The sequence below is a fragment of the Emys orbicularis genome, chromosome 1 (assembly GCF_028017835.1).
Source record: "Emys orbicularis isolate rEmyOrb1 chromosome 1, rEmyOrb1.hap1, whole genome shotgun sequence".
Lineage (NCBI taxonomy): Eukaryota > Metazoa > Chordata > Testudines > Emydidae > Emys > Emys orbicularis.
The window spans coordinates 157017284-157042443 of record NC_088683.1 but is presented as its reverse complement, the minus strand read 5'-3'; the positions used below and the strand labels follow the sequence as shown (position 1 = coordinate 157042443).

Genomic DNA, 25160 nt, shown 5'->3' with positions numbered 1-25160 from the left:
ATCCAAAACATAGAAACATGCCTTCAAAATGAATATGAAGGGAGGAGGGAAAAGGTGATCACTAGCTCAGCTGGAAACAGAGTCGGTAACATTAGTTAGCTAAATCTGGAGCAGGAATGCAAGACTGATTCCAGGCAAGGATACCTTGTGCAAATACGTAGGGGTTCTAAGCGTCTGCACAGAAAATCTATTGGATGGAAACAGTTCTGAGGCAGGCTACAGAAGCTGATATTACTTCTATCTTAAGGTGACCATGAAGTTGCAGGCCTGTTAAATAACAATGAAGGATGCATCAGAAAACATATATGGCCATAGTTCTTTTGGAGACAGCATGACATATTGATCCAGTGTCAAAGCACAGAAGACCAGATAGTCTAAAGGAACTTTAGTCCACTTCAGATTGAAAAATTGGAACCTTTTCATATCAGTCTTAAGGAGAAAGGCCGCTCTGGAATGGACGTGTAAATGTGGAGAAAACTACTGACCAGATGCAGAAGGTGGAATTCTGACACCTGTGGAAGGAATTTGGGATTTTTTTTAAACACCAGCCTATCTTTAAAAACTTAGTTTTAAAAAATGGTTGGCCCAGTCAACTACCATCTGAAGCTCTCTCAGTTGGGGAGTTGATGTCTGCCACCAGGAAAATGATCTCCTTTTAGAAACATGAACCCACAGAATTAACGAAGTTGAAGAAGAGGTCCCAGAAGCTGGTCTACATTCAGTGCATTCATGGAAAGGCAAAATAGAAGAGGTGAACTCTAAGGGAGGATATCTCATGCAGACTGACAAGTGAAGAATAAAACCAAACAGCTTTCATGTGGGGCGCAGGAAGGGATCCACATCAGACTTTTTCACAGCAGGCCACCTTGCCATCTGAACTGGTATCTCATTCTGTCAAACTCCTTCCAGGCAGCTAAAAAGGCTGCACTTGCTTAAAAACACCATATTCTTGATTTGGAGTCACAGCTTATAAGGAGAGGGATCTCAGAGCAGGACGTCAAGAGGTGTCCCTGTTCTGTGTGATGTGATGTAGTGAGACGCTCTGGGAATAGCCACTGGTAGTCCTAAATGGGGTTGAGAACCTTATTTGCCAGCGGGTGGACCATTAAGATAATGGAATCTTTATTTATATCTCCTCAACTTAATCAGAACCGGAAGTAATGGGAGAGGAAAGATGTACGTAAACGTCTTCCAACCAGTAGTGAATGGAGATGTCATCTGCACAAAGTGTCAAGTGAAGGCTGTGTTGAAAGAAGAGCATTTGGTGCTCACTGGAGAGAAGAGGAGAAAAGCTCTCTCTCTTGGGCATGCCCGACTTTAGAAAGGTATCATCTGCTTCTCTTTGATCCAGAAACCACTCCCATGAGCCTATTACCAATTGGCTTAGCCTGCCTGCCAAACGGTATACAAGGTACATAGCCTTTCATCATATTCGAGGGGAGACAAAACCGTAAGAGCTGAGTCACTAGAGATTTTGAAGCATCCCATCCAGGAGTCAAAGATAGAGGAGTATCAGCAAAGATGTCAAATATGATCTCCTTGTCTCATGCCTCATTGAGTGTCTGGAGCATCACATGCTTGAAATCGATGCCAACCACCTGCAGAGCACTCTCCCTCTGTTCTGAGAGAGTCAGTCAGACACACTGAAGGTGTGGAAGCACAGCTTGGGGACTCTTCCCGCTAGATCAGCACTGAAGCGTTCAGTGCCAGACGGAGTTATTTAATTCCAGCATATCATAATATTTGTTATTGGAAATCTTCTGGGCTAACTTCACTTTGGATTTATCAGTGATCATAAATGAAGCAAGGAGTGCCTCTAGACACATACTCTCGGCACGAGACTTCTGGCACTGGTGGAACAGCACAGCTAGCCATGTTCCTTTTCCAGGCAATAAAAACAGTGAGTAAGTTTGCATGTGATAAATATTTTGTGATATTTTGCACCTGGGACACTTTTTGAAGCTGCTCCTTTGGTGACATCCGGGAAGACAAAAAACTGAGGAAGGGAAAGAGACGACAAGCACCAACAGCACAGCATCCTCCTTCCCACACAAACAGATTTTAAACTACAATAATAAATAAATAATAATAAATTAAATGACCCAATGCATGGAGCCAAGTCAGCCCCATGAAGTAGAAAACCCCCAAACTCAAAGACTCCCCAAAGTAAGGAGAAAAAACTACCCACTTGCCGGTGGAGTACACACATTCAGTGCAGCTGCACAGAGGAGCTACGTCGCCATCCTGAGTCAGTAAGGAAGTTGCAGGTACTAGAGGTCACCAGCATGCTAAGCCAGGGCGGCACTGCTTTGGGCTAGCAGCTAATAACTTTAGCCAGGGGACTTCCTGTCTTACTCAAAGAGCCTGGACCCAACATTGTTACTCTTTTTACACTCATCTGGCCTTAAGAGAAACATTGTTTTTATAGACTTATAGGCATGTCTGCAGACATCTCAAGAAATAGAAGACAGACCTCTAGAAAGGAAACTTAACCGGTTTGTTATAGAAAAGTACATGGGCTGGAAAAACAAATACACTCCTACCTGAATTACACTATCTTCTGCAACCTCATAGAGGAGCTCATCATGGAGCTGGAGGACGAAGAAACCTCCACTCTGTAACATCCCTCTGTTTCTTCTCCTCTCTAACCTTCCTACACAGGGAAAAGATATACACAGTTAACCAGCATTACACATAATCATATCTGTTTTAGCCCAAAAGACCTATATATGTTCATAATGCTACAAACAAGAATTGTATGGCAGAGCTCCAAGATGAAAAACATCCATGCACACAAGGGTACATATATAAAATATCATCATTATGCTATTATATCAATATTCATACAACTGTCTGGAAATAAAGAATGTTAATGCAAAGCTTTTCAAATATAAACATTCTAGCCTTAAATTATAAAGATGTAAATTAGGAAAAAAAACAAAGACAACCACTTCTCTCAGACCATCTGTTCTACAAGCAAATTTTAAACACAATCACGTCGGGTTTAATGAGTACTTGGTGTATAATGTTCTCTCAGGCAATGAAATAGAATTCGGCTCCGCTTCCAAAATCGTTTTAATGGCTAATTCTAAAGAGCCAGTGAGGCTTTACTCAGCCAACTCCACTGATCTGGAGTTGCAGCTACTACTACTGAAAAACATAAGCAGTCCTTGCCCAAAACACTAAACAACAGATGTGTACATGGGATCTTAGCAGGCCACACCTGCCAAAAACAGAATCCCTTCTGCATGCTCCATGTTAAGAGCTAAAAAAGGGGACCCAGAAGTTGGCAGGTGAGAGTGCAAATGGAGAGATTCCAGTTCAGACAAAATACTGGCTTCATTCAATCCTCAGTAGTCTAACACCTAAAACAGGGGCGGGCAAACTTTTTGGTCTGAGGGCCACATCGGGTTTCCAAAATTGAATGGAGGGCCGGTTAGGGGAGGCTGTGCCTCCCCAAACAGCCAGGCGTGGTCAAGCCCCCGACCTCTATCTGACTCCCCCCTGCTTCTCGCTCCCTGACAGCCCTGCCCTGGACTCCTTCCCCATCCACCACCCCCTGCTCCCCTGACTGGCCCCAGACCCCCAGCCACCCCATCCAACCCCCATCTCCTTCCTTACAGCCCTCCCCCCCCCCCCCGGGGACTCCTGCCCCATCCAACCCTCCCCCGCCTGACTGCCCCCCAGGACCGCTGCCCCCCATTCAACCACCCCGTTCCCCGCCCTCTGACCCCCCCAACCCCTATCCACACCCCCACCGCCTGACCACCACCCCGAACTCCCCTGCTCCCTGCCCCCTTACCGCGCTGCCTGGAGCACCAGTGGCTGGCGGTGCTACAGCCACGCCGTTGCCACCACGCAGCACAGAGACCGGGTCAGGCCGGGCTCTGCAGCTGCGCTACCCCAGAAGCTCACAGCCCGCCGCCCAGAGCATTGCGCCGGCGGCGCAGTGAGCTGAGGCTGTGGGGGAGGGGGAACAGCAGGGGAGGGGCCGGGGGGGTAGCCTCCCAGGCCAGGAGCTCAGGGGCTGGGCAGGAGGGTCCCGCGGGCCAGATGTGGCCCGCGGGCCATAGTTTGCCCACCTCTGACCTAAAAAGACTATTATAAAACACACACACACCCTCTGGTGGGATAGCCATGTGATAAATTGCATAGCATTTGCACTGTTGACCACTTCACCTGCCTCTTGCCCACTAGTTCGCTTCTTCTGGGACAACTTCTAACATTTCAAACCTCTGAGAAACTTCAACCATCACCATTTAAAAAAAAAAATCTTTTACAAATGTTTCTCTTCTTTCCCTCCTAAAATTACACTTTCCAGAAGGGCAAGATGGATAACGTTCAGTCCTGCACCAGTGACAAATTTATAATCCATGAGCCATCAGGATGCTTCTTATTACTGGAAGACTGGAAATTCCCTCCATGCAGACATACACTTTTGAACGGTATGTCATTTATTTATAGCCCTGGCACATCACAAGTTATCAAACCTTCTAATCTTGGCATTATGGGGCAAAGAAAAGCTACTTGACTAATTTTAGAACCTTCTTAAGATTAGTTATTAATTTGCTCTCTCTCCAAGGCCTGTAAATCGGACTCTCAGTATTAGGACAATCTCACTACATAGGTGGAGGGCTATGAAATACAGAACCAATTAAAATTGTTATGACCCTTAATGTAACATGTCTAAAATATATGGGTAGATATATATGTACATATATATTTTGTGCCACAAAGGTTTTATTGGCACTCATATGGGAATGAGCTGCATAATTCGATTGAAACTGCTAATTCATAAGTAGTGTGGCCAGGCCAAACTGATGTTGACAAAAGCTTTGTACCATATCTTTATATCCTAAATAAAAACAAGCTCCAGACTGAAATCTAATGGGAACTATATTCTTTGGCCAACCTGTTGTTACAATTGGTGTTTTCTCACTGCCTTTGAAGACGAAGCATCTGCACTTCCCCCCCCCCACCCCCCCTTTTAAACAAATCAGTAGTAACATCATGGAATTTAGCACAATTGAACTCCCGTTTTCCTAGTCCAATGATCCAAATTTCTGATATGCCCCCTGAACCATTCAGGTAATTAGGGTTTTCAGATCAGAGTATTTTCTTCTCATTCACAAGCTGAGCAGACATTCCTCCTTAGGACTTGCCCACCCACCCACCCACCCAACGCAACAAGAAAGACCAGTCCGGTATGAGAAAATAAACATTTATTCCCCACCACTTGCCCAAATCCCCCAGCTATAGCAGGCTTTTATTTTAAGCTACTTTTATCAGCTTTGGACTTCTGACATCAAATATAAAGAAGAATGAAGGCGTACCTGCCCTGTTGCTCTGGAATGAGCTCTCCAGATGTCCATGGGACTTCACTGCCGAGGGGAATGCTTCAAGCCGCCTCTGAATGTTCACAGTGGCTGTTTTGACAATGTCAGCAGCAGAACCCTGAACTGCTGTGTTCACAGCCTGGCGCTCTGCCTGAGGATTACAAAGATATCAGCTCTGAAAACTCACCCCATGGTATAAACCCCATATGTTACACACTTTGTAACAAATCTATGGTGACATACAAATAGACACACAGCTTCATGAAACTGGCATGGGGAAGAGAAGTCAGAGTTTCTTACACAAACCACAGGCCTCTAGTCACTAGAGAAGAATTTTCAAATACTTGAAATTATTAGTACTAAGGCTGATAAGCCTTTATCAGCCACCAGCCATTACGGGGAGACCACCACACTTGTGGAGATCTGATTTCGTCCAGCAGAGGACAATCACACAACTAGTTGGATGCATTATGGGATGCTTGTGCCTTCTTGCAAAGTATCAAGTATAGGATACCATCAGAAGCAAGATGCTTGACTTCACAGATCAGAGGTCTGATCTACTGTGGCAAATCCTGCCAGTCAGAACATTACAACCTGTTCAAAAACCAAAACAAGCTACATTACTATGGTTATGGGGCAGGTTTTTCACATAAAAGAAAGCTCTCTCTACTAATGCTCTCCTCAAACAAGAAAATTCTCTTCACAGGTGGTTCTTTCTTCCCCTCCTAATTGAAATTCATGAAGGAAAATTTAAAGGAAGCTGAAATTAAAATATCTTATAAGGGTCTTAAATATAATTTTTAAAAAGTAAAAATTGAACAGAAGTTGCCTCTCTTCACAATCTAATCAAGTAGCACCTATAAGATTTAGCAACTTTTAAATTAACCAAATAGTTTTTTTGGTAAAATAAATAAACAAATAAATAAAAATTAAAAAAAACAACTTCTTGTATCAATTTTGAAAGTCTGCTGTTTCTCCATGCATTTATTTGGTATCTGGATTTCCACTGAGTCCTAATTATAACATTGAGCCTCCTACTGAGAAGTATAACGCTGTGTCAGGAAAATGGCTGCTCCCCCACCGAGTCAACTCGCTATTAGGGAAATAGCAAAACAGTGACAGATATTTCTAAGTCACCTTGCAAAACATTTTCTATACATAGTCTCATATTTCATAAACATTCAGCTGTCTAGTCACTGTGGTTTTCCTTTAAAGGGCCCCTTTTTTAACTAGCAAAAGTGTAGAATTTGAAATATCTTTTTGATGAAATCCAGACAATATGCAATTCATGAGGACTGTTGGGTGGGACTTGTTTATCCCAAAGAGTTAAACATTACTCTACTTCTTTAAATTGTGCCCATTTAAATCAATAAATAACTCACTGCAACTCCTAGGTGAGGGTCATGAAGTGAGGTTATAACCATGACGATTTCTGCACACCAAGCTGCAGTAGATTTACTTCAGAGTATGAGCAAAAAGCTCTAAAAAGGTAATTAAGAAAACACTGAACTAATGGAATCGAGTAACATGCATGCCCTGAATGAACTTGGTAAAGCCACATTGATGGTGCGATGAAAGAAGACATTTTTAAAGTGTTCAAAAATATTTGATTGATAAATCTTTTTAGATGACATGTTCTTTGGGGGCAGAGACAGCACATTCCTCCATATTTAGAAAGCACCAAGCACTGTATAGGCACTATTATAAATAATTGTATTATTATTATATAATCTACTATTATAAATAATAACAACAACAACAACAACAATAATAATCTTGGAGAAGGGTCTCCCCTGGAGTTCAATCTCAGGCCAAATGTTCCCAGCTGAACCCCCAAGGAACGTTAGTATACCTATCTAAATGCCCATTTGTTTTTGTCATGTTACAGAGAAGCAGCAAGTCCATAACCAAATAACCATCCTTTACAATGATGACTACTTCAGAGTGAGGAAATAACTGTGGTTCAGTACAGCTGCAATTTCTACTGTTCAGAAAGAACGGTTCTCAACATACATGAGCTTTGCTGTAAGGGTTTGGATCTTTGATAGCTGGCAGGTATCTGCGCCTCCCCAGGATGGTCTGCACAAAACCATCCCTGCTGCATTTCTTCACCGTCTCCCTCAGGAATTTTTGAATCCCTGGGAAAGGAAACAAAAGAAAAAATGTCCCATCATTCCACACTACTGCCAGAGTTCCATCACTCCCTCACTATATTGTGCTCTTTATGCTAGAACATCTGGTATTTCATGTTTACTCCATACTTTGTTTTTGCGCTAAGGCACTGACACTAGCTTTGGAATCCCAAATATCACATCACTAATATGTGGAGAAGAGGAAGTCCTTACACTTCTCATTCCCCCTGAGAGAGACAGGGGAAGCGAGTGAGGGATTTTTCTTTCAGGTGTATATTCAGCTCTCCTGGGTTAGTTTATTATGACTGGGAGGAGAATGAGGTTGTAGCTAGCTGTGCACAACTGTATTCCAAGTGGTAGGATGTCAATGTTATACCACTGCTATTTATTCTTTATTCTGGGAAATCAGGACTCATGGTGGCACTGAAGGGGCATATATGAGGAGGGGAATAAATTGAAAGAAAGAGAATCAGAGCCCTTGATGCTCCGTACAGTGTGACTTCAGATCTTCAGAAGAAAAAGAACTCATCCAATGCAAGGAAAGGAGAGAATGTGTCTTGAGCAGTAAAAAGAAACTCCAAGTAAGAGTGTGCTGTCCGTTGGGGATCAGAGTTGTACTGAAGTGGACAAAGATTTACATTTTTTAAAACCCCTCCAGTTTTAGGATTTCAGAAAGATTCTTTTAAGGACTTGAAAAAAACTGAAAATGTTAAAAACAACATGATATACTAAAGGAGAAAAGTACGCAAAATAGAGACAGAATTACTTGATATATTATATGTGTAATTTAGTATGTTGAATCGGTATTACATGTAAGTGTTCCGTATTATGAAATGTTATGAGATATTGTTTTCTTTGTATATTATAGTGGAGGTCATATTCTAATGGACCTCAGTCAAGATGGGAGACAATCCAAAAGTTATCAGCGATAACCTTAAAACAGACCCAGTGAGGGAGCACTGACTCTTCACTTCATTATTTTCCAGCTCAGCTCCAAGCTCTCCTATTAAAGTTTGCTGTGACTCATCCCACTTGACCTCTGCTCATTTTCTGAATGCTACTCCCCTGTTCAGACAGTTCTTCCAAGGAAACCTGAGATGCTCCTTAAAAGTATGATATCTTTATATAAAGTGTGTGGGAGCTACTCTGAGCAGCCAGATAAAAATGGCAGGGCTAGAAGCAAAGCTGTTTAAGATGTGATGAAAGCTGAAGGCAATGTGGAAAAGATCATTCAACATGGAAGATGACTAGTTGTGTTTACAAATGACAAATCGAGTCCTTAGGTCCAGAAATATTACATATCCTTAAAGCTGCACGTTCTAATAAGGAACTTATTCTAAGTTGGGAGCTTTAAAAATCAACCTTCCAGGGTGGACTTATTGACAGTCAAAACAACAAAATCATTAAAGTAATGCGGCATTTAATTTACAGGACATAGTTTAACAAAGCAGGGGCACAGAGTATATGTGGAAGCAGAGACTGCATTGCGTTGTGTACACGTACAAGCTTGAGAAGCTTTTTCTTTAGGCATAGAAGGAGTTACGAGTTGAACCAGTCCCAGGAGTGGAAGGGAATTTGGGGGAAGAGAATCAGGACCACAAACATGTACTTTACCTGGGTATCTGGATTTGAAGGATTCGATGTAGCAGGCAGCATCATTTTCCTCAATACCCATCTGTTCTCCTAAAGATTTAGCTCCCATTCCATAGATGATTCCATAGCAAATCTGCCAGAGAAAAGACAGCAGGATCACAAGTACATGGTTAGCGATTCAGAGAGCAGAATTAACACAAAAGTTAAACTGTGGAAAAGAGTAAATCCCAATATGATTTTAGGATTTCAGTCTGGATCCTGTTGCTTTAGGGATATCGTAACTCTGCATTCATGAAGAAATGACATTTATCACACACTTCAAGGACACCATTTTGAGCGTGAATCTTCTGAGGAACATAAGATTTACTGCGACAGATCAGACCACTGGTCCATCCAGTCCAGTATCCTACCTTTAGAAGAGGCAAGTAACTGATGCACCATAAAAATTCAACTTCCCTTCACCTATTTTCCAAGTAATCCACTTAAGAGTAATGGGGGTGGGGAAAAAAAAAGACTAGAAAATCTTCAGAATTTGCAGCTATTAGCTTAAGCTCTGATGTGTTCATGCCAACAGTATACAATACTGGTCTCAAATCCCAATGTATTTTGATGACTGCAGAAAATTATGAACCCAATCTCCCTCTTCCCATCTTATTGGAGATGACAGGGTGCTTAAAAATATTCTGGATAGAGGCCACATGGCAACTATTGTATCTCCTGGGGGGGGGGCGGGGTGGAGAAACTATTACGTTCCCCCATTTTATAATTTAATAGCCAAAGGAAACAGGTTTTTGAAGAGGCAGAGAGCTCCTTTACTTCAATAATAAACTTTGATCAAGTCCTTTCTACTCATTAAGTTGCTATGTCTGATGGAGTTTAGAAATTTTACCAAAGACTACCTGCTTGGCTTGTTGCCTTATCTCATCTCCAACAGCTTCAGCATCAATCATCTTCCACTCAGCTGCAATGCTCTTGAAGACATCAGCTCCACTGTTCAAGACCTCAATGAGCCGGCGGTCCCGAGACAAGTGAGCAAGGATCCTCAGCTCGAGTTGGGAGTAATCAGCAGCCAAGATTAAACCTCCTGCAGCCAACAGACCGAATGAATCCAAACAATAACCTTTCATAAATTAACACTCAGATATCATGTCCAAGTCCATCACCTAAGAAATTACAAACCAGATCCTCATCTACCTTGATGGGTCGTCATTTACACAGAAGCAAAGAAAACGCAACACACTGCCAAATCAGATTTCTCCACTCACTCACACTGGTAGCTTTAGATAAGTGTAAATACAGGACTGCCCAAGGACAAAGGCAGTGGAGACTCATTTGGCTAAGCAGACTACTGCGCACAAAACTACACCTACTGCCCCAGTTCTGAACACCTTTTCACCAATATGATAGCTTCTCTTTCTCATGCCTCTGCCCCCCATTGCAGATACTTTTAGCTGATTTGAGGCTGGGTGAGAACTCATTTGTGCTATCCTGTCCCGACCTCTGTCAGTGAATAGCTTCAGGGCTTGCCTCTGCTGCTGCTCAGAGTTTTGCCAATCAGCCTGCCCAAAAAGATGTACATATCAGCATTTCCTCCCTTCACTACTAGATCTAGATTTTCATTAGCTATGTGCTTAACTCAATGAAAAGATACAAGACAGTGCAATACCAAATCATTACCTGGAAAAGGAACAAAAGCATGCCTCATGCTAACAGAAAATGGCATCCCTCTTTCTTTGGTTCCTTCATCAGCCAAAACCTTGAGGCCACAAGGCAAGGTACTGCACCGCTTTCTACCTCTGTGGAGACAAAACATTGTTTACTCAACTGATTTTTTACAGTGCCTATTGCTGCATCAACTGTGGTTACAGAGACTTTTAAAATCAGACTAACCATTTGCAAAAAACAACAAACAGTCATAATAACTTTGTATTGTTCCTTGGAGGTCTGACTCTGGCAGACTATCTGTGACACTGACAGACCAGGTGCCAGCTCATGCCATAGCCACTGGGCCACTCTAAACACCTGAATATTTTGTGATTGTTGGTGTACAGCAACAATCTATCACTAAGTCCAGCTTGCCTGGGTGGCAAGATAGACTGGAATGCCAATGGGGACTGTCTGTTGATTCCATAGTAAGACTGTTATAGTGCTTTAGGAGTTCACATTGTTACTGAGTTGATGAAATCTAATTATAGAATATATAACCAGCTTGGGGTCTCTGCCCTCCTTCTTGACAGTCTGCCCTGAGGTTGGAACGTATGGTCATGAGCCACTCCAGACAGTGTGACAACCAGATTATTAATTTTTTGTGATTTGTGTCAAGCTCTGGATGGATAGAAATTAAAACTTAATTCAACAAGCACAGAAAGAGCATTCTAAAATATTTAATAAGAAACTTAAAACAACCTTAATATGTGCTGGATACATCAATTCTCAAAGAGTTTATTAAAACATGTTTTGCATTTAAAACTGATTTATTAAACAAACAAGGTATCTGTAACTAGTGAATTGAACTGATTGTTTCTGGTCACGATGTGCTTCACGATTTACATTTAGTAGATCTCATCCTCCTTTTTATTTACAGCTTGGAAAAGGTAAACAAGCTTTCCTGCTTTTTCTCCTCCCAATCCATTTCTAATTTTGAATGAAGTGTAATCCCAAAGAGATTACATAGGTTCCAGGGGCTCTTACATAGGCTGGCAGCTCAGGGAGAGGCACACTGTCCTGGTAGGGAGGGGGAGCCAAGGCAGACTCAGTCCGCTCGGCAACAAATCGGGAGTGAAATGCCCCTCCCAGGGAGCTCAGGAGAGGGGAGAAAGCAGTCTGGAGCCAGTCAGGGAATGTGCGGGACTGGTTGTGGGGAGCTGGTGGGTCCCAGACCTGCATGCAGGGTTTTCCCTGAGAACTGGCCTCTAGGGACCTGAAAGCAAGATCCCTCAAGCTTGGCCCTTTCCCTCTCCAAGGTGACTCCCAGTTTGTAGAGCTTTGTTGGGAAAACGTCCCCCAGCCAGGCTGAGTTAGCTCTCCAGCTCTCTAGGTGAGATCAGTCACCATATGGCCAGCTCTACTCTGGCTGTTAGTCCAAGGCTACTGCCTGCTGTGAGTGTATCTGAGTGCTGGGGTGGAAAGACTTAAGTTTGAATTTTAATATAGTTTTGTAATCCGCACCTTGAGCCCTGCACCCCTTTGTTGAGGGGAAATCCTGGAAGCAACCTGACTCCTGCATGAAGAGGATACCTGCCAGCAGTGATCATCAGCCCCTCTGCAGTGACTGAGGAGTCCAGAGCCATCTCTGAACCCGAAGATTGGTCATGGAGTTATGAGTCACCATCTTTCAGTTAGCTAGTCAGGGAAATTGTTTGGGAGACCCCTTAACTCCCTGAACAGTGTCCTCAAGCCAAAGGGCAAGTGTTTGGGGGATTTTATTACCTGCTGCCCTATTAAATCTGCAGAGGGACTTACTACCTTATCCCACTTGGGCTGTACAGAACCCAGTCAGTCTAACTGCTGCACAGAAGAAATCGTTGTCATGGATCATCAAGGGCCCCTACAAAGTTCGCGTACCAACAGGACACATGACTGGGGAAATTCATGGGTATTATCAGCATGGGCACCGGTGACCCTGAGAATAATGTTTTACCCTGTTGTTTTATTTATTTCCTGTTTAATATAATTAATGTGTTAAATATATTGTATGTCTTTTTGTTATTTCTTGGAAATCTAGCAAGTGATTAGAATTTTCTTCCCAAGCTGCCCTGCTGACCCTGCCAGGAAGGAGCAAGGAGTGTGAAGGCACTGCCAAAGAAATTCATATGGGAAGAAAAGGAAGTTACACCGTACTGAGTGGGTGGTGGGATCCAGAAGAACCCAGGCCTGTCCATCAAAACCTGTAAGGAGATTGGCGCTAAAGGGGGCAACTGGGTGGAAAGTGGGTGCTACAGAAGTAATCATTGAAATGAACTACGTGAATCAACTGAAAAGAAAAATATTCTCTCTGCACCTGCAAAACAGGCTACTGCTGTCAAAAGCTGGTTTTAGCACTTCCACAGACTCTGGTGCCACCTGCTTAGCCAGCGACTTCCACCAGTTCAATGGTTTGGCTTTCTTTAAAACTTGGCAGCAACTATGTATTGCCTAATTTTTTTTACATTAATTTAAATCATTTTAATAGATTATAGTAAGTTTAGGCCTTCGCATACGTGTCATAATTTCAAATTTGATATTTTTTAAAAATAAACCTATATTTAATGTAAAATGAAATGAAAAAACTGATTTAAATAAAAAGATCTTATTTTAAAAATTTGATTATTATCCACCCTGATGCCCAAGCTCAGATGAGTCTGCGGGGTGATAAATGGTTGGTATACACAGGGGACTGCACCTGGGTCCTGGTCAAGGAGTGGGAAAGTTGCAAAATTCCACCCTGAAGCAGGTAAGGATTAAAGGCCCAAGATGTGAGGTTAGTGCATTCAAAGAAACCAAAAAGCTAGCTCTGTAACCGTGACAACCACCTTCAAATTTGAACCTTCTCCCACCCACTACCCTCAGGCTCAGAACACACATTCCCCCCCAACCTAACTCCCTGTAGGCTCACTCCTACCCAACACCCATCACAACACACTCAGAAATGTGCACACACACACACTTGTACGCAGTGTTGTAGCCATGTTGGCCCCAAGATATTAGAGAGACAAGGTGGGTGAGGTAATAGCTTTTATTGGCCCAACTTCTCCAGTAAAAGATATTACCTCACCGACCTTGTCACACATGCTTGTTATTGGGGCTACAAAAGCAGGAGCAGAAGCAGCAGGGACCATATGCAGGAAACACTGTTTTTCCTTTGTAATGCGGAACAAAAACAGCCCAAAGAAGTCTATTCTCTGCTTTTCCTCTGCAGAGAAGCCAAAAGTCCCACGGTGGCAGCCTCTGGGGGCTGGAGTTGCTCCGGTCCACCTGAAGCCCATCAGTGGCAGAAGGTGGCACTGCATCCAGCTGTGTATCACCACACTACATAGTAATGACATTGTTAGAACCTAGTGACCAGCCATTCATGCAAGGCTCCCCTATTCAGGGGCTCTGAAAGGACTTCGGAGTCCTTAGTTTCCAAGTAAAAGACTCTAGCAATCAGTTTAGCAGAGTGAAAAAATCTCCCTTTAAGATTAAAGTCAAATTCCTTAGCCTGGGAAGAGCTAGACAAAATTAAGAGAGGAAAGACACCACCCACTTTCTATCAAATTCTTGTTAGTTTCCTTACTTTCCTTTCTGGTTTCTCTCTTCTTTCGAGCAGAGACTACAGGAAATGAAGAGGGGGGTACAGAGAAAATTCCCCAGTTAAGCCTCTGAATCAGGGATTTGCCATGCAGGGCTTGGTATCATCATCTCATTTAGCTACATCAGAGCTGTCTAATAAGGACACTTTAAAGGACCAGGTTAGGAGCCAAGAGTTAGGAGAATTACCGCAGGCTGGTCAGGTGGGCAATTACCAGAAAACGACAAGGCAATCAAGTTAACAGAAATAGCACAAGTGGAATCGCTGCTGGCCACATTCCTACCTGCCCCCAGGAAAAGTAGCACCACACCCTCGTGCTTGGGACGGTGGGCTCTCTCCAACCACGGTTGGCATTTCAATCTCAAAGTCTTTCGGCACATTCTGGATATTAGGTTCTATGAAGCTTATGCGACCTAAAATGAAATAAGAGCAAGAAGAAAATAAGGACCAAGGAGGAAACTGTTAAATGCAAGCATAGCATACATCTGAACATACACACACACACACAAACATATTTCTGTGCAGAGCAGAAAACAAAGGAAATCCATGTGTCAAAATCACTGCTTTCTGAACTATAAACTATAAACGACCAAGTCTCGGCCCGACAAATTTCTTGGATCGGCACCTGAGCAAGGAAGGCTGCCGAGGACGCCTGCGCCCTAGTCGAGTGAGCCGTCACTATCACTGGTGGGGGCACCTTCAACAGCTCATAACAGTAGCGGATGCAGGCCGTGATCCACAATGATATTCTTTGGGCACACACTGGGCAACCCTTCATCCTATTTGCAACAGCAACGAACGACTGCATTGACTTACAGAACTGTTTCATTCTATCTATGTAGAAGGCCAGGGCCCGTCTGACGTCCAGGGTATGCAACCTGCATTCCTCATCCATTGCGTGAGACTTTGGACAAAGGACCGGCAGGTGTATGTCTTGACCAGCTTGGACCTGGGAGACGACCTTGGACAGAAAGGCCGGGTGCAGACGCAGTTGGATCGTGTAAAGCGGTTCCAATGTGAGCGCCCTGATTTTGGACACCCCACAGGCCGAAGTTTTAGCGACTAAGAAGGAGACCTTCCAGGAGAGAAGCAGGAGGGAGTGGGAAGCAAGGGTCTCAAAGCGGGGACCCATGAGCCTTGACAGCACAAGATTCAGGTCCCACGGGGGAACCACATCCCGGACATACAGGTAAAGGCACTCCAGGCCTTTCAGGAACCACGCTGTCAAGTGGTGGGCAAAGACCAACCTGCCTTGAATGCCAAAATAGCCGCCAGGTGCACCTTGACCGAACACAGTGACTTTTGAGGATTTAAAAAAGGTCACAAACACACAGAAAGATGTACCTGACAGTGTCCTTGCAGGGTGACAGCCCATCCTTACCTGATCTGTTATATTTCAATAGTTCAGCCCAAACTCTACATAACAAATGCACTGATCAGAGACCCCTGCAACACAGAGGCAAAATCAGCCAAGCTAAGCATGTAGTGTAAAAGGCTCATCTTTGAAGCTCTTGAACATCATTGAACTGGGGGAGGAGTGGTCCTGGCTGGACAGCTTTTCAGCCAGTACAGACTGCTGTTAACATATGGTGAATCAAAACCTCTGTGTTTTTAAAATTACTTAGCTTGTTAAGTTAGATATTAACCTGCGTTTTACCCTTTTATATCTTTTGTAGCCAATCCTGACTTTTATGCATCATTACTTGTAATCACTTAAAATCTAACTTCCTGTAGTTAATAAACTTATCTTATTGTTTTATCTTAGCCATTGTGTTTGGTTGAAGTGTGTGGGAAACTCCATTTGGGATAACAAGGCATATCATTTTCCTTTGATGAAATAATAGACTTTCTATGAGCTTGCATTATTCAGTAGTGTGCTGAACAGTACAAGATGCATATTTCTGGGGGAAGTCTGGGACTAGAGAGCTTGCTGGTGTTGCTCTGCAGTTTAATTCATGACTGGCTAGCCAGAGCATTCATGTAACACAACTGGGAGTGATTTTACATACTGGAAGCTGTGTGTGAACAGGTCAGGAGTGAGTGTTCTTACACCAAAGCAATGTAAGAGGCGTCCCAGGGTTGGAGAACTGAGGGGACATGGCTGTTCAACATTCCAGACTCTACCCTGTGAAATGTCACAGCATTTTGTACTGATTCAGCAAAGTGCTGGTGGGGATACTTTTAATTACTAGCGCACTTGGAGTTTTGGACATGTGCATCTAATAAATCAACAATGAATGAATATAATATAGTAAGAAAATGAACTGAAAATTTTCAAGCCAAGTTTCAGTTCCATGAGAAGTTTTACTTATTTTATGCAAGATCATGACATACTTGAAAAAGGGGGTGGCTATGGAGATAAAAGCAAACTTCACCACTGTTTGGTGCTGGGTCAGTGAACACAATAAAATATTAAAGTAAAAATATATAGACATATCCCTGACACCAACAGAGTACAGAGATACCCGTGGTTGTGGGAGGCAGACAGATATATTAGAGATGAAAACAAGACACAGATTAAAGTATTCTTGGATCTTGTATCCAGACAGACAGCTTCTTCACTAATAACTCAGCTGCACCTTTGAAACACTGCCTGCTGCTTTTCAATTTATGTAAAAATCTCAGAGGGGACTTCACATGGAACAAATCTGCTGAGAATCAGGTTTGACAGGCAGAATAGATGATGGTCCTCAAAGCTTTAAAAGGATGCACACACTGATCCTCTGAAGAAACCATCCTCCATTGCATCTGGCCATTTCTTTTATGACTTCATCTCCTACATAACCTATTTACAGTTTCCAGAAAGAGTGGATTTTAATATTCAACACAGGGTTAAAACCTGAACTCTGAAAAGGATAACAAACAAATGTTATCCTATGCTAATACTTAAATTTGTGTTTTTCTCATTTCAGCTTTTGCAGAAATCCTCACCCCTCCCAAAGCTTCAGAACGCCTACTTTAGGTGTTGCTCCAACTGAATGATGTTGTATACTAAAAAAAACATTGAATTGAAATTCATATTTTCCTGCATACTGTTAGAATGCTCCTCGTACTCTAGAGACAAACACCGCTTTTAACATTCTGGTGCTAGGCAAGTTAGGAACTCCTGTGGTTTTTTTTTTTTTAAATGTATTTTACCATAGCCTTTCACATCAGGAAACCCCAACACCCGAAAAAAACCGGTTACCTACCTTTTTACCTACCTATCTTTTCTCTGAGATGTGTTGTTCATGTCCATTCCATGTTAGGTGTGTGTGCGGCCACATGGATGGCTGCCAGAAATTTTTTCCTTAGTGGGGTATCCATAGGGACGGCTCTGGCGTCCCCTAGAACCCCAGGCTCATGTGCCGGTATATGGGGCACCGCCAGCCCTATGCCCTCTCAGTTCCTTCTTGCTGGCAACTCCGACAGCAGGGAAGGAGGGTGTGATGGGTTGGATCACAGAAACCCCCTTGGGGCTGCCAACTGATGTGCCAAGACTACTTCTGCCCCTGCTTTCCCTGCCAGCTTGGGACTTCAGAGCCCTGCCTGGCTGTGCCAGACACGCTTGCCGGCCACAAACACAGACCCAGGTCTGAACCACGTCCCACAAACTGCAAGCTTAATTGAAAGCAGTTTAAGAAGTGTTCTTGTCTCCCACACCCAGATGCCCAGTTCCCAATGGGGTCCAAACCCCAAATAAATCCATTTTACCCTGTATAAAGCTTATACAAGGGAAACGCATATTTGTTCGCCCCCTATAATACTGATAGAGAGATATGCACAGCTGTTTCCACCCCCCCCCCCCAAGGTATTAATACATACTCTGGGTTAATTAATAAGTAAAAAGTTATTTTATTAAATACAAAAAGTGGATTTAAGTGGGTCCAAGTAATAACAGACAGAACAAAGTGAATTACCAAGCAAAATAAAATAACACACACAACTCTAAACCTAATACAGTAAGAAAACTGAATACAGATAACATCTCACCCTCAGAGATGTTTCAATAAGCTTCTATCACAGACTGGACGCCTTCCATTCTGGGCCCCATCCTTCCCCCTGGTACAGTCCTTGTTCCAGCTCAAGTGGTAGCTAGGGGATTTCTCATGATTGCAGCCCCCTTTGTTCTGTTCCACCCACTTATATATCTTTTGCATAAGGCGGGAATCCTTTGTCCCTCTCTGGGTTCCCACTCCTCCTTCTAAATGGAAAAGCACCAGGTTAAAGATGGATTCCAGCTCAGGTGACATGATCTCATGTCACTGTAAGACTTCATTACCCACTTGCCAGCACACATGTATACAGAGCCATCTTCAGACAATTGTCCTGGTTAATGGGATCTATCAATATTCCAAACCACCATTAATGGCCCACACTTTGCATAATTACAATAGGACCTCAGAGTTATATTTCATATTTCTAGTTTCAGATACAAGAATGATACCGTCATACAAATAGGATGAACACAATCAATAGATTATAAGCTTTGTAATGATACCTTACAAGAGACCTTTTCCATGAAGCATATCCCAGTTACATTATATTCACACTAGCATATTTTTATAAAATCATATAGAGTGCAATGTCACAGAGGGCAGATCATGGAATGGACATGAGCAACACGTCTTGAAGAACAGTTACAAAATGTAGGTAACTTTTTTCTTCTTCAAGTGCTTGCGCATGTCTATTCCATGTTAGATGACTCACAAGCAGTGTCCCTGGAGGTGGGCTCGGAGTTCACAGTCGTGCTGCTTGCAACACTGCTCTGCCAAAACTGGTCTCATCCCGGGCCTGCTGGGTGATAGCGTAGTGGGACACAAAGGTATGGATTGAAGACGAGGTGGCAGCTCTGCAAATACCTTGAATTGGTACCTGCGCGACGAAGGCTGCTGAAGAAGTCTGCACTCTGGTGGAATAGGCAGTCACGATAGACCCGTTGGGCCGAGGTGATCACTACCAAGAAGGCGATCTTCCACAAGAGGAGCAGCAAGGAGCAGGATGCCAGTGGCTCAAAGGGGGGACCCGTGAGCTGAGAGAGAACCAGATTTAAGTCCCATAGAGGGATTGGGTCGCAGACTTGAGGGTAAGGGCCTCTCCAAGCCTTTCAGAAACCTGAGCGTCATTTTGTGAGAGAAGACCGATTTGCCCTGGATCAGAAGATGGAAGACTGAGATAGATGCCAAGTGCACCTTAATTGATGAAAGGGCCAGACCTTGGAGTTTGAGGTGAAGTAGGTAGTCCAAGATGGATTGCAGCGAAGACCTGGAGGGGGAAACTCCCCGGCCTGAGGCCCAACAGGGAAAACGTTTTCACTTGGCCAGGTAGGTTGCCCTGGTGGAGGGCTTCCTGCTACCCAGCAGGATGCACTGGATCTGCGCCAAGCATGCCCATTCCTCTGCATTCAGCCACACAGAAGCCATGCTGTCAGATGAAAGGACACTAGGTTCGGGTGGATCAGACGGCCCTGATTCTGCGAGAATAAGTCCGGCCGGAGCGGGAGTTCCAGCAGGGCTGCTATGGAGAGATCCATAAGCGTGCCAAACCAATGATGGCGTAGCCATGCTGGAGTCACTATGATGATTCTCACCTTGTCTCTCTTGACCTTCAAGAGGACCTTGTGCACCAGGGGTATTGGTGGAAAAGCGTATAGAAGCACCCCCGTCCATGGGAGCAGAAAGGCATTGTACAATGAGCCTTTCGCGAGACCGCAAATTGAGCAAAACTGTTGACACTTCCTGTTCAGTCTGGATACAAACAGGATGCCTGGGGAGTCCCCCACCTCTGGAAGATCACGTTGACCACCTCTGGGTGGAATGACCACTTGTGGAGAGAAGGACCTACTCAGGAGATCCACCAGAGAATTCCAGGCTCCTGGGAGGTGTGATGCCTTGAGGTGAATGGCATGCTGCACACAGAAGTTCCACAGCCGGAGAGCCTCTTGACACAGGGCATACAAGTGGTCTCCGCCTTGCTTGTTGATGTAGAACATCGTGACAGTATTGTCCATCAAGATCTGCACCATTCTGCCCTTTAGGTATGTTAGGAATGCCTGGCATGCCAAATGTATCACCCTGAGCTCCCTTACATTTATATGGAGAGAGTGATCCTCCTGGGACCAGAGGCCCTGCGTATTGAGGTTACCAAGGTGGGCTCCCCACCCCAGATCCAAGGCATCAGAGACTGACGTCACCAATGGGAGTGGGGCTACAAAGGGAACCCCTGCCAGCACCGGTCACAGTTCTGTCCACCAAGTCAGGGAGGACAGCACGTTCAATGGAAATCCAAATGGTGTCCACCAGGGGTGTAGACCAATGCCAACTACATCTGCAGGGGTCTGCATGCCGGACTACGTGAGTACATGCTGCATACCCGGGCAGTCGTGAGCAGATGGGCTCTGATGCATTCGATGAGCTCTGACATAGCTTGGAATTGGGTCTCCAGTAGGTAGCTCTGGCCTCAGTAGAGTCGAAAACTGCGCCTATGAACTCTATTCTCTGAACTGGGGTCAGGTAGATTTTTGTTCGTTTATCACCAGGCCCAACTCCTGACAGGTGGCTCAGACTAGGTTGAGGTTGTGTTGGACTTTGGCCCCAGATCTGCCCTGGATAAGTCAGTTGTCGAGGTATGGACAGATTTGCACACTGCGACATCTCAGACAAGCTGCTACCAGCAGCACTTAGTGAAAACTCTTGGAGCTGCCAAGAGGCCAAAGGGCAGGACAGTGAACTGATGATGACCCTGGCCTACTACAAATCAGAGGAATCTCCTGTGTCCTCCGAAAACTGAAATATTGAAGTAAGCGTCTCTCAAATTGAGGGTGGCATACCAATCTCCCAGATCAAGAGAGGGAATAATGGACGCCAGAGAGACCATGCAAAACTTCAACTTCTTGAGATACTTGTTGAGGCGATGCAGGTCTAAGATGGGCCTGAATCCCCCTTTGGCCTTCAGTATTAGGAAATACCAGGAATAGAACCCCTTTCCTTTTAGCTCTAGAGGGACTTCCTCCACAGCCCCCACCCATAGGAGAGACTCCACCTCCTGGGCAAGGAGCTGCTTGTGAGAAGGGTACCTGAAGAGGGACGGGGAAGGGGGATGGGAGGGAGGAGTGGAGAAGAGGAAAACTGCAGGGTGTAACCAGATGCTATGGTGTTGAGCACCCAACAGTCTGAGGTAATTCGGGCCCATTCAGTGAGGAATGGGGACAAACGATCCAAAAATAAAAGGGAGGCCAGATCCTGAGGCAAATCCAGTGTGTTGTCCTCAAGCACACCCTCAAAATGCTTGCCACAGGCCACCTGAGTGGCGAATGGGACCGACTGTGGGGCCGAGGAGGACGGGGCAGACTGGTAGCCTTTAAGGCCTCTGTTTTTTCTCCTATAGGAGTTCTGCCAAGGCAGACCCGAGTATCTGGGCAGAGGTAGCCGGAAGTGTCTCCTTGAGGCCGGATATGTGTACAACCCAAGAGAGCACAGGGTGGCCCCAGAATCCTTCAGCCCATGCAGCCTAGTGTCCGTTTGCTCCAAAAACAGAGCATTGTCCTCGAAGGGGAGGTCCTGGATTGACAACTGGACCTCGTGCGAGAGCCTTGAGGCGTGCAGCGATTAACTGTGCCACATGGAGAAGGCCGATGCCATCAACCGTGCTGCTGAATCGGCTGCATCCAATGCCGTTGAACAGAGGCCCTGACTAGTGCCTTGCCCACTTCCAAGATGGACAAGAACTCCTGTCTTGCCTCCTGGGGCAGAGAGTCCTTGAACTTGGCCATCAAGTCCCAAGTGTTGTAGTCATATCGCCCCAGCAATGCTTGTTGATTGGCAATACATAGCTGCAGGCTGGCAGTAGAATACACCTTACTACCAAAAGTAAGAGTTTCTTAGCATCTTTAGTTTTAGGGATTGCGCTAGTTCACCCGTCTGTCTCATTCATTGGCAGCGGTGGCAACCATCAGTGAGCCGGGGGAGGGTGAGAGTACATGTACTCAAACCGTTGGGCTGAGATATAGTACTTTTTCTCCGCCCTTTTTGATGTTGGGGGCAGAGAGGATGGCTTTTGCCACAGTGCTTTGACTCTTTTCCGTTACTGCCACCCAGGACAGCACAGCAGCATGCATTGGAATAAATTGCCTAGGGAGGTTGTGGAATCTCCATCATTGGAGATTTTTAAGATCAGGAATGGTCTAAATCAGGGATCTCAAACTCAAATCACTACGAGGGCCACATGAGGACTAGTACATTGACCCGAGGGCCGCATCACTGACACCTTTTCATATAAAGGTACAAAAGCCCCCCCCCCCCCCAGCTGCCCCCAGCCACGCCCCCACTCCACCCCTTCCATGAGGCCCCGCCCCTACCCCACCTCTTCCCACCCTTTCCCCGCCCCCATTCCAACCCCTTCCCCAAATCCCTGCCCCTGCCCCGCCTCCTCCCCGAGCGCACAGCTCCCTGCTCCTCCCCCCTCCCTCCTGGAAAGTGCTAAGCGCTGCCAAAAAGCTGTTTGGCAGCGGGAAGTGCCTGGAGATAGGCAGAGGAGCGGGGACGCGGCGCGCTGGGAGGGGAGGGGAGCTTGATGGATGCAGGAAATAACTCCGGGGGATTCAGGTGTGGGGTGAGAGGTTTCTGTGTGGGCAAGCTGGGTGCGGGTGGCTCAGTGGGAGATCTGGATGAACGGGCTGGTTGAGGGACTCCAGGTGCAAGGGCAATGGAACTCTGCAGGGGATCCAGGTGAAGGTGGTTGGGGTTCAGCAGGAGGAGTCTGCATAGAGGGAGGTGGGAGGTCTGGGTGTATGAGGCTCAGTGAGGGGGGTCCGGGTGCTGGGGGAGTGGGGCTTGATGGGTTGGGGATCCCGGTGCAGTTGGTTGGGGCTCACTGGGGGGGGTGTGGGTGGCTTGTGTGGGGGGGGGGGTAGGGGGCTTGTCAGGGTGAGGGTTTGATGAGCCTACTTAATGGGGGAACCTGCATGCTGGGCTCCCACGTCCCCCCACGATTCCCCTATCCCCTTTTCTTCCCCATCTCATCCCACTGCCCCATGCCCCATCCCCTCACTTTCACATTCCCCTCCCCCTGCCCTATTCCACCCCCCCTTTCTTCCCCACTGCCTCTTCCCCCCCTTCCCTCATTTCCCCCACCCACCCCCCCTTACTCAGCCACACCGCAGGCACTCACTGTTGCAGGAAAGCAGAAAGACTCCCAGCACACAGAAGGGGAGCACAACTGACACTAGGACCCAGGAGGTGGAGTTCAGCTGCAGAGTCAGTGGAGCCGAGACCCAGCCTCCTTCAGCTGGGCAGCTTTGTGCTTGCAGAAATGAGGGGGGTAGGCAGTGGCACATAACCCTGTGTTCCCCCCATGCCTCACCCCTGTTTGGGGGGGAAATCCCCCCCCCCAAACTGCACCCCTGGTCATCCCCCCACTCCCCTGACGTTTTCTGCAAAGAAGCATAGAAATTCTGCCAGGGTGTGTGTGGGCGGGGCTGTTTTCCCCCGAGGAGTAAAATATCTCCCACTGCAAGGGTCACAGCTCCCTCCAAAGCCCATGAACACCATTCCAGAGATCAAAAAACACAGTGACACAAGGTTGGGATGGTTACGTAGAAAGACTTTACTGTCAGGCCACTGTGACAAACAGCACAGTCTCCTCATGTATAGATGTACCATAAATAAGTGTGCATCTTTTTGGAACATGTCCGCATTTTATGTAGAAAGCATAACCATGTTGATTTTGAATCATTACAGATTTCCATTCATAGGCTTAAGATATATTTTTGTGTTGTTCTCTTCTCATACAAAAATAATGGATATCCATATCCTGCACTGAGTTTCTGATACCTGGCAATATATCTGGCAGTGTACAAGAAGACTGATGCCAAGCTCTTAGATAGGGCTTTTCATCTGTAGATCAAAAAGTACTTTAAAAAAAATTCCTTTGAACCAGGGAAAGTACTGAGAAGTGAATGACTCGCCCAATGTCATACAGCAACTCAGTGGCAGAGCAGCAAAGAAAAAACCAGGCCTCCTTATTCCCAGTTCAGTACCCTATACACAAGACCATACTGCTTCCTGGCGTATAGAAATATGTGGGGAAAAATGAAAGGATGGAAAAAATAGAGAAAGTGTTTAGCATGGAAACATTGCCCCACTGTATTTGTATCCATGGCCAGTGGCACTTACCAGGCATCCTGTCTACTCGCCTCATGAGGGTAGTAGAAAGGTAAAGGAGTGGAGGAAGAACAAAAGATGAAGAATGGTGCCAGAGGGGCAAAACACTGAAAGAAGGGAAGGGAGTAATGGGATCTGCTTGCAGGGTCTTCCCATAAAAACATTTATAGATCTTCATAGCTCTATTTTTTAATCATTCAAATGTTACCTAAAAGATTTTCATGCTACAGAATTTAAAAATCAAGAGCACAGTAAGAAAGCTTAAACACAAGTACAAAAAATACTGTAATATTATAAACGTTATACTTTTATTATATATGTTATATTTATGGCATTACTATATAAACTCAGTCAGGACTACATCCACCCATAAGAAAAGGAAAAAGCAAGTACATAACCACATGCAACAAAGAATGTCAGCTCATCCATGATAGTCAAAGGTGATATTTAATAAAACCAAATAGTTCTGTGGGTAAAGTGCAACATCTGGGAGTCAACACTCATGAGTTCTCTTCCCAGCTCTGCCACTGACTCTGTGGGACCTTAGATAAGTGACATCCCTGCTTTGTGCCTCAATTTCCATACCTGTAAAGTTGGGATAATACTCTAGGGAAGGAGGATGGCTAATTTAATTAGCGTTTTTGAAGTAGCTTGAGATCCTCATATGGAAGGTGCCCCAGAAATGTTTTAA

The 25160-nt window shown here is 45.1% G+C and overlaps 1 protein-coding gene across 1 annotated transcript in view; it reads right to left on the bottom strand.

Annotated features, from left to right (window-relative positions):
• POLQ (DNA polymerase theta) overlaps nucleotides 1-25160 on the bottom strand; it is a 159539-nt gene that overhangs the window by 12676 nt on the left and 121703 nt on the right. Inside the window, exons 23-29 of the mRNA XM_065416674.1 lie at nucleotides 14614-14743; nucleotides 10739-10857; nucleotides 9961-10145; nucleotides 9083-9194; nucleotides 7350-7474; nucleotides 5334-5487; nucleotides 2544-2653 (exon numbers count right to left, since the gene is read on the bottom strand). Of these exons, the coding sequence (XP_065272746.1) occupies nucleotides 2544-2653; nucleotides 5334-5487; nucleotides 7350-7474; nucleotides 9083-9194; nucleotides 9961-10145; nucleotides 10739-10857; nucleotides 14614-14743 (935 nt within the window). The remainder of the gene's footprint in view (nucleotides 1-2543; nucleotides 2654-5333; nucleotides 5488-7349; nucleotides 7475-9082; nucleotides 9195-9960; nucleotides 10146-10738; nucleotides 10858-14613; nucleotides 14744-25160) is intronic.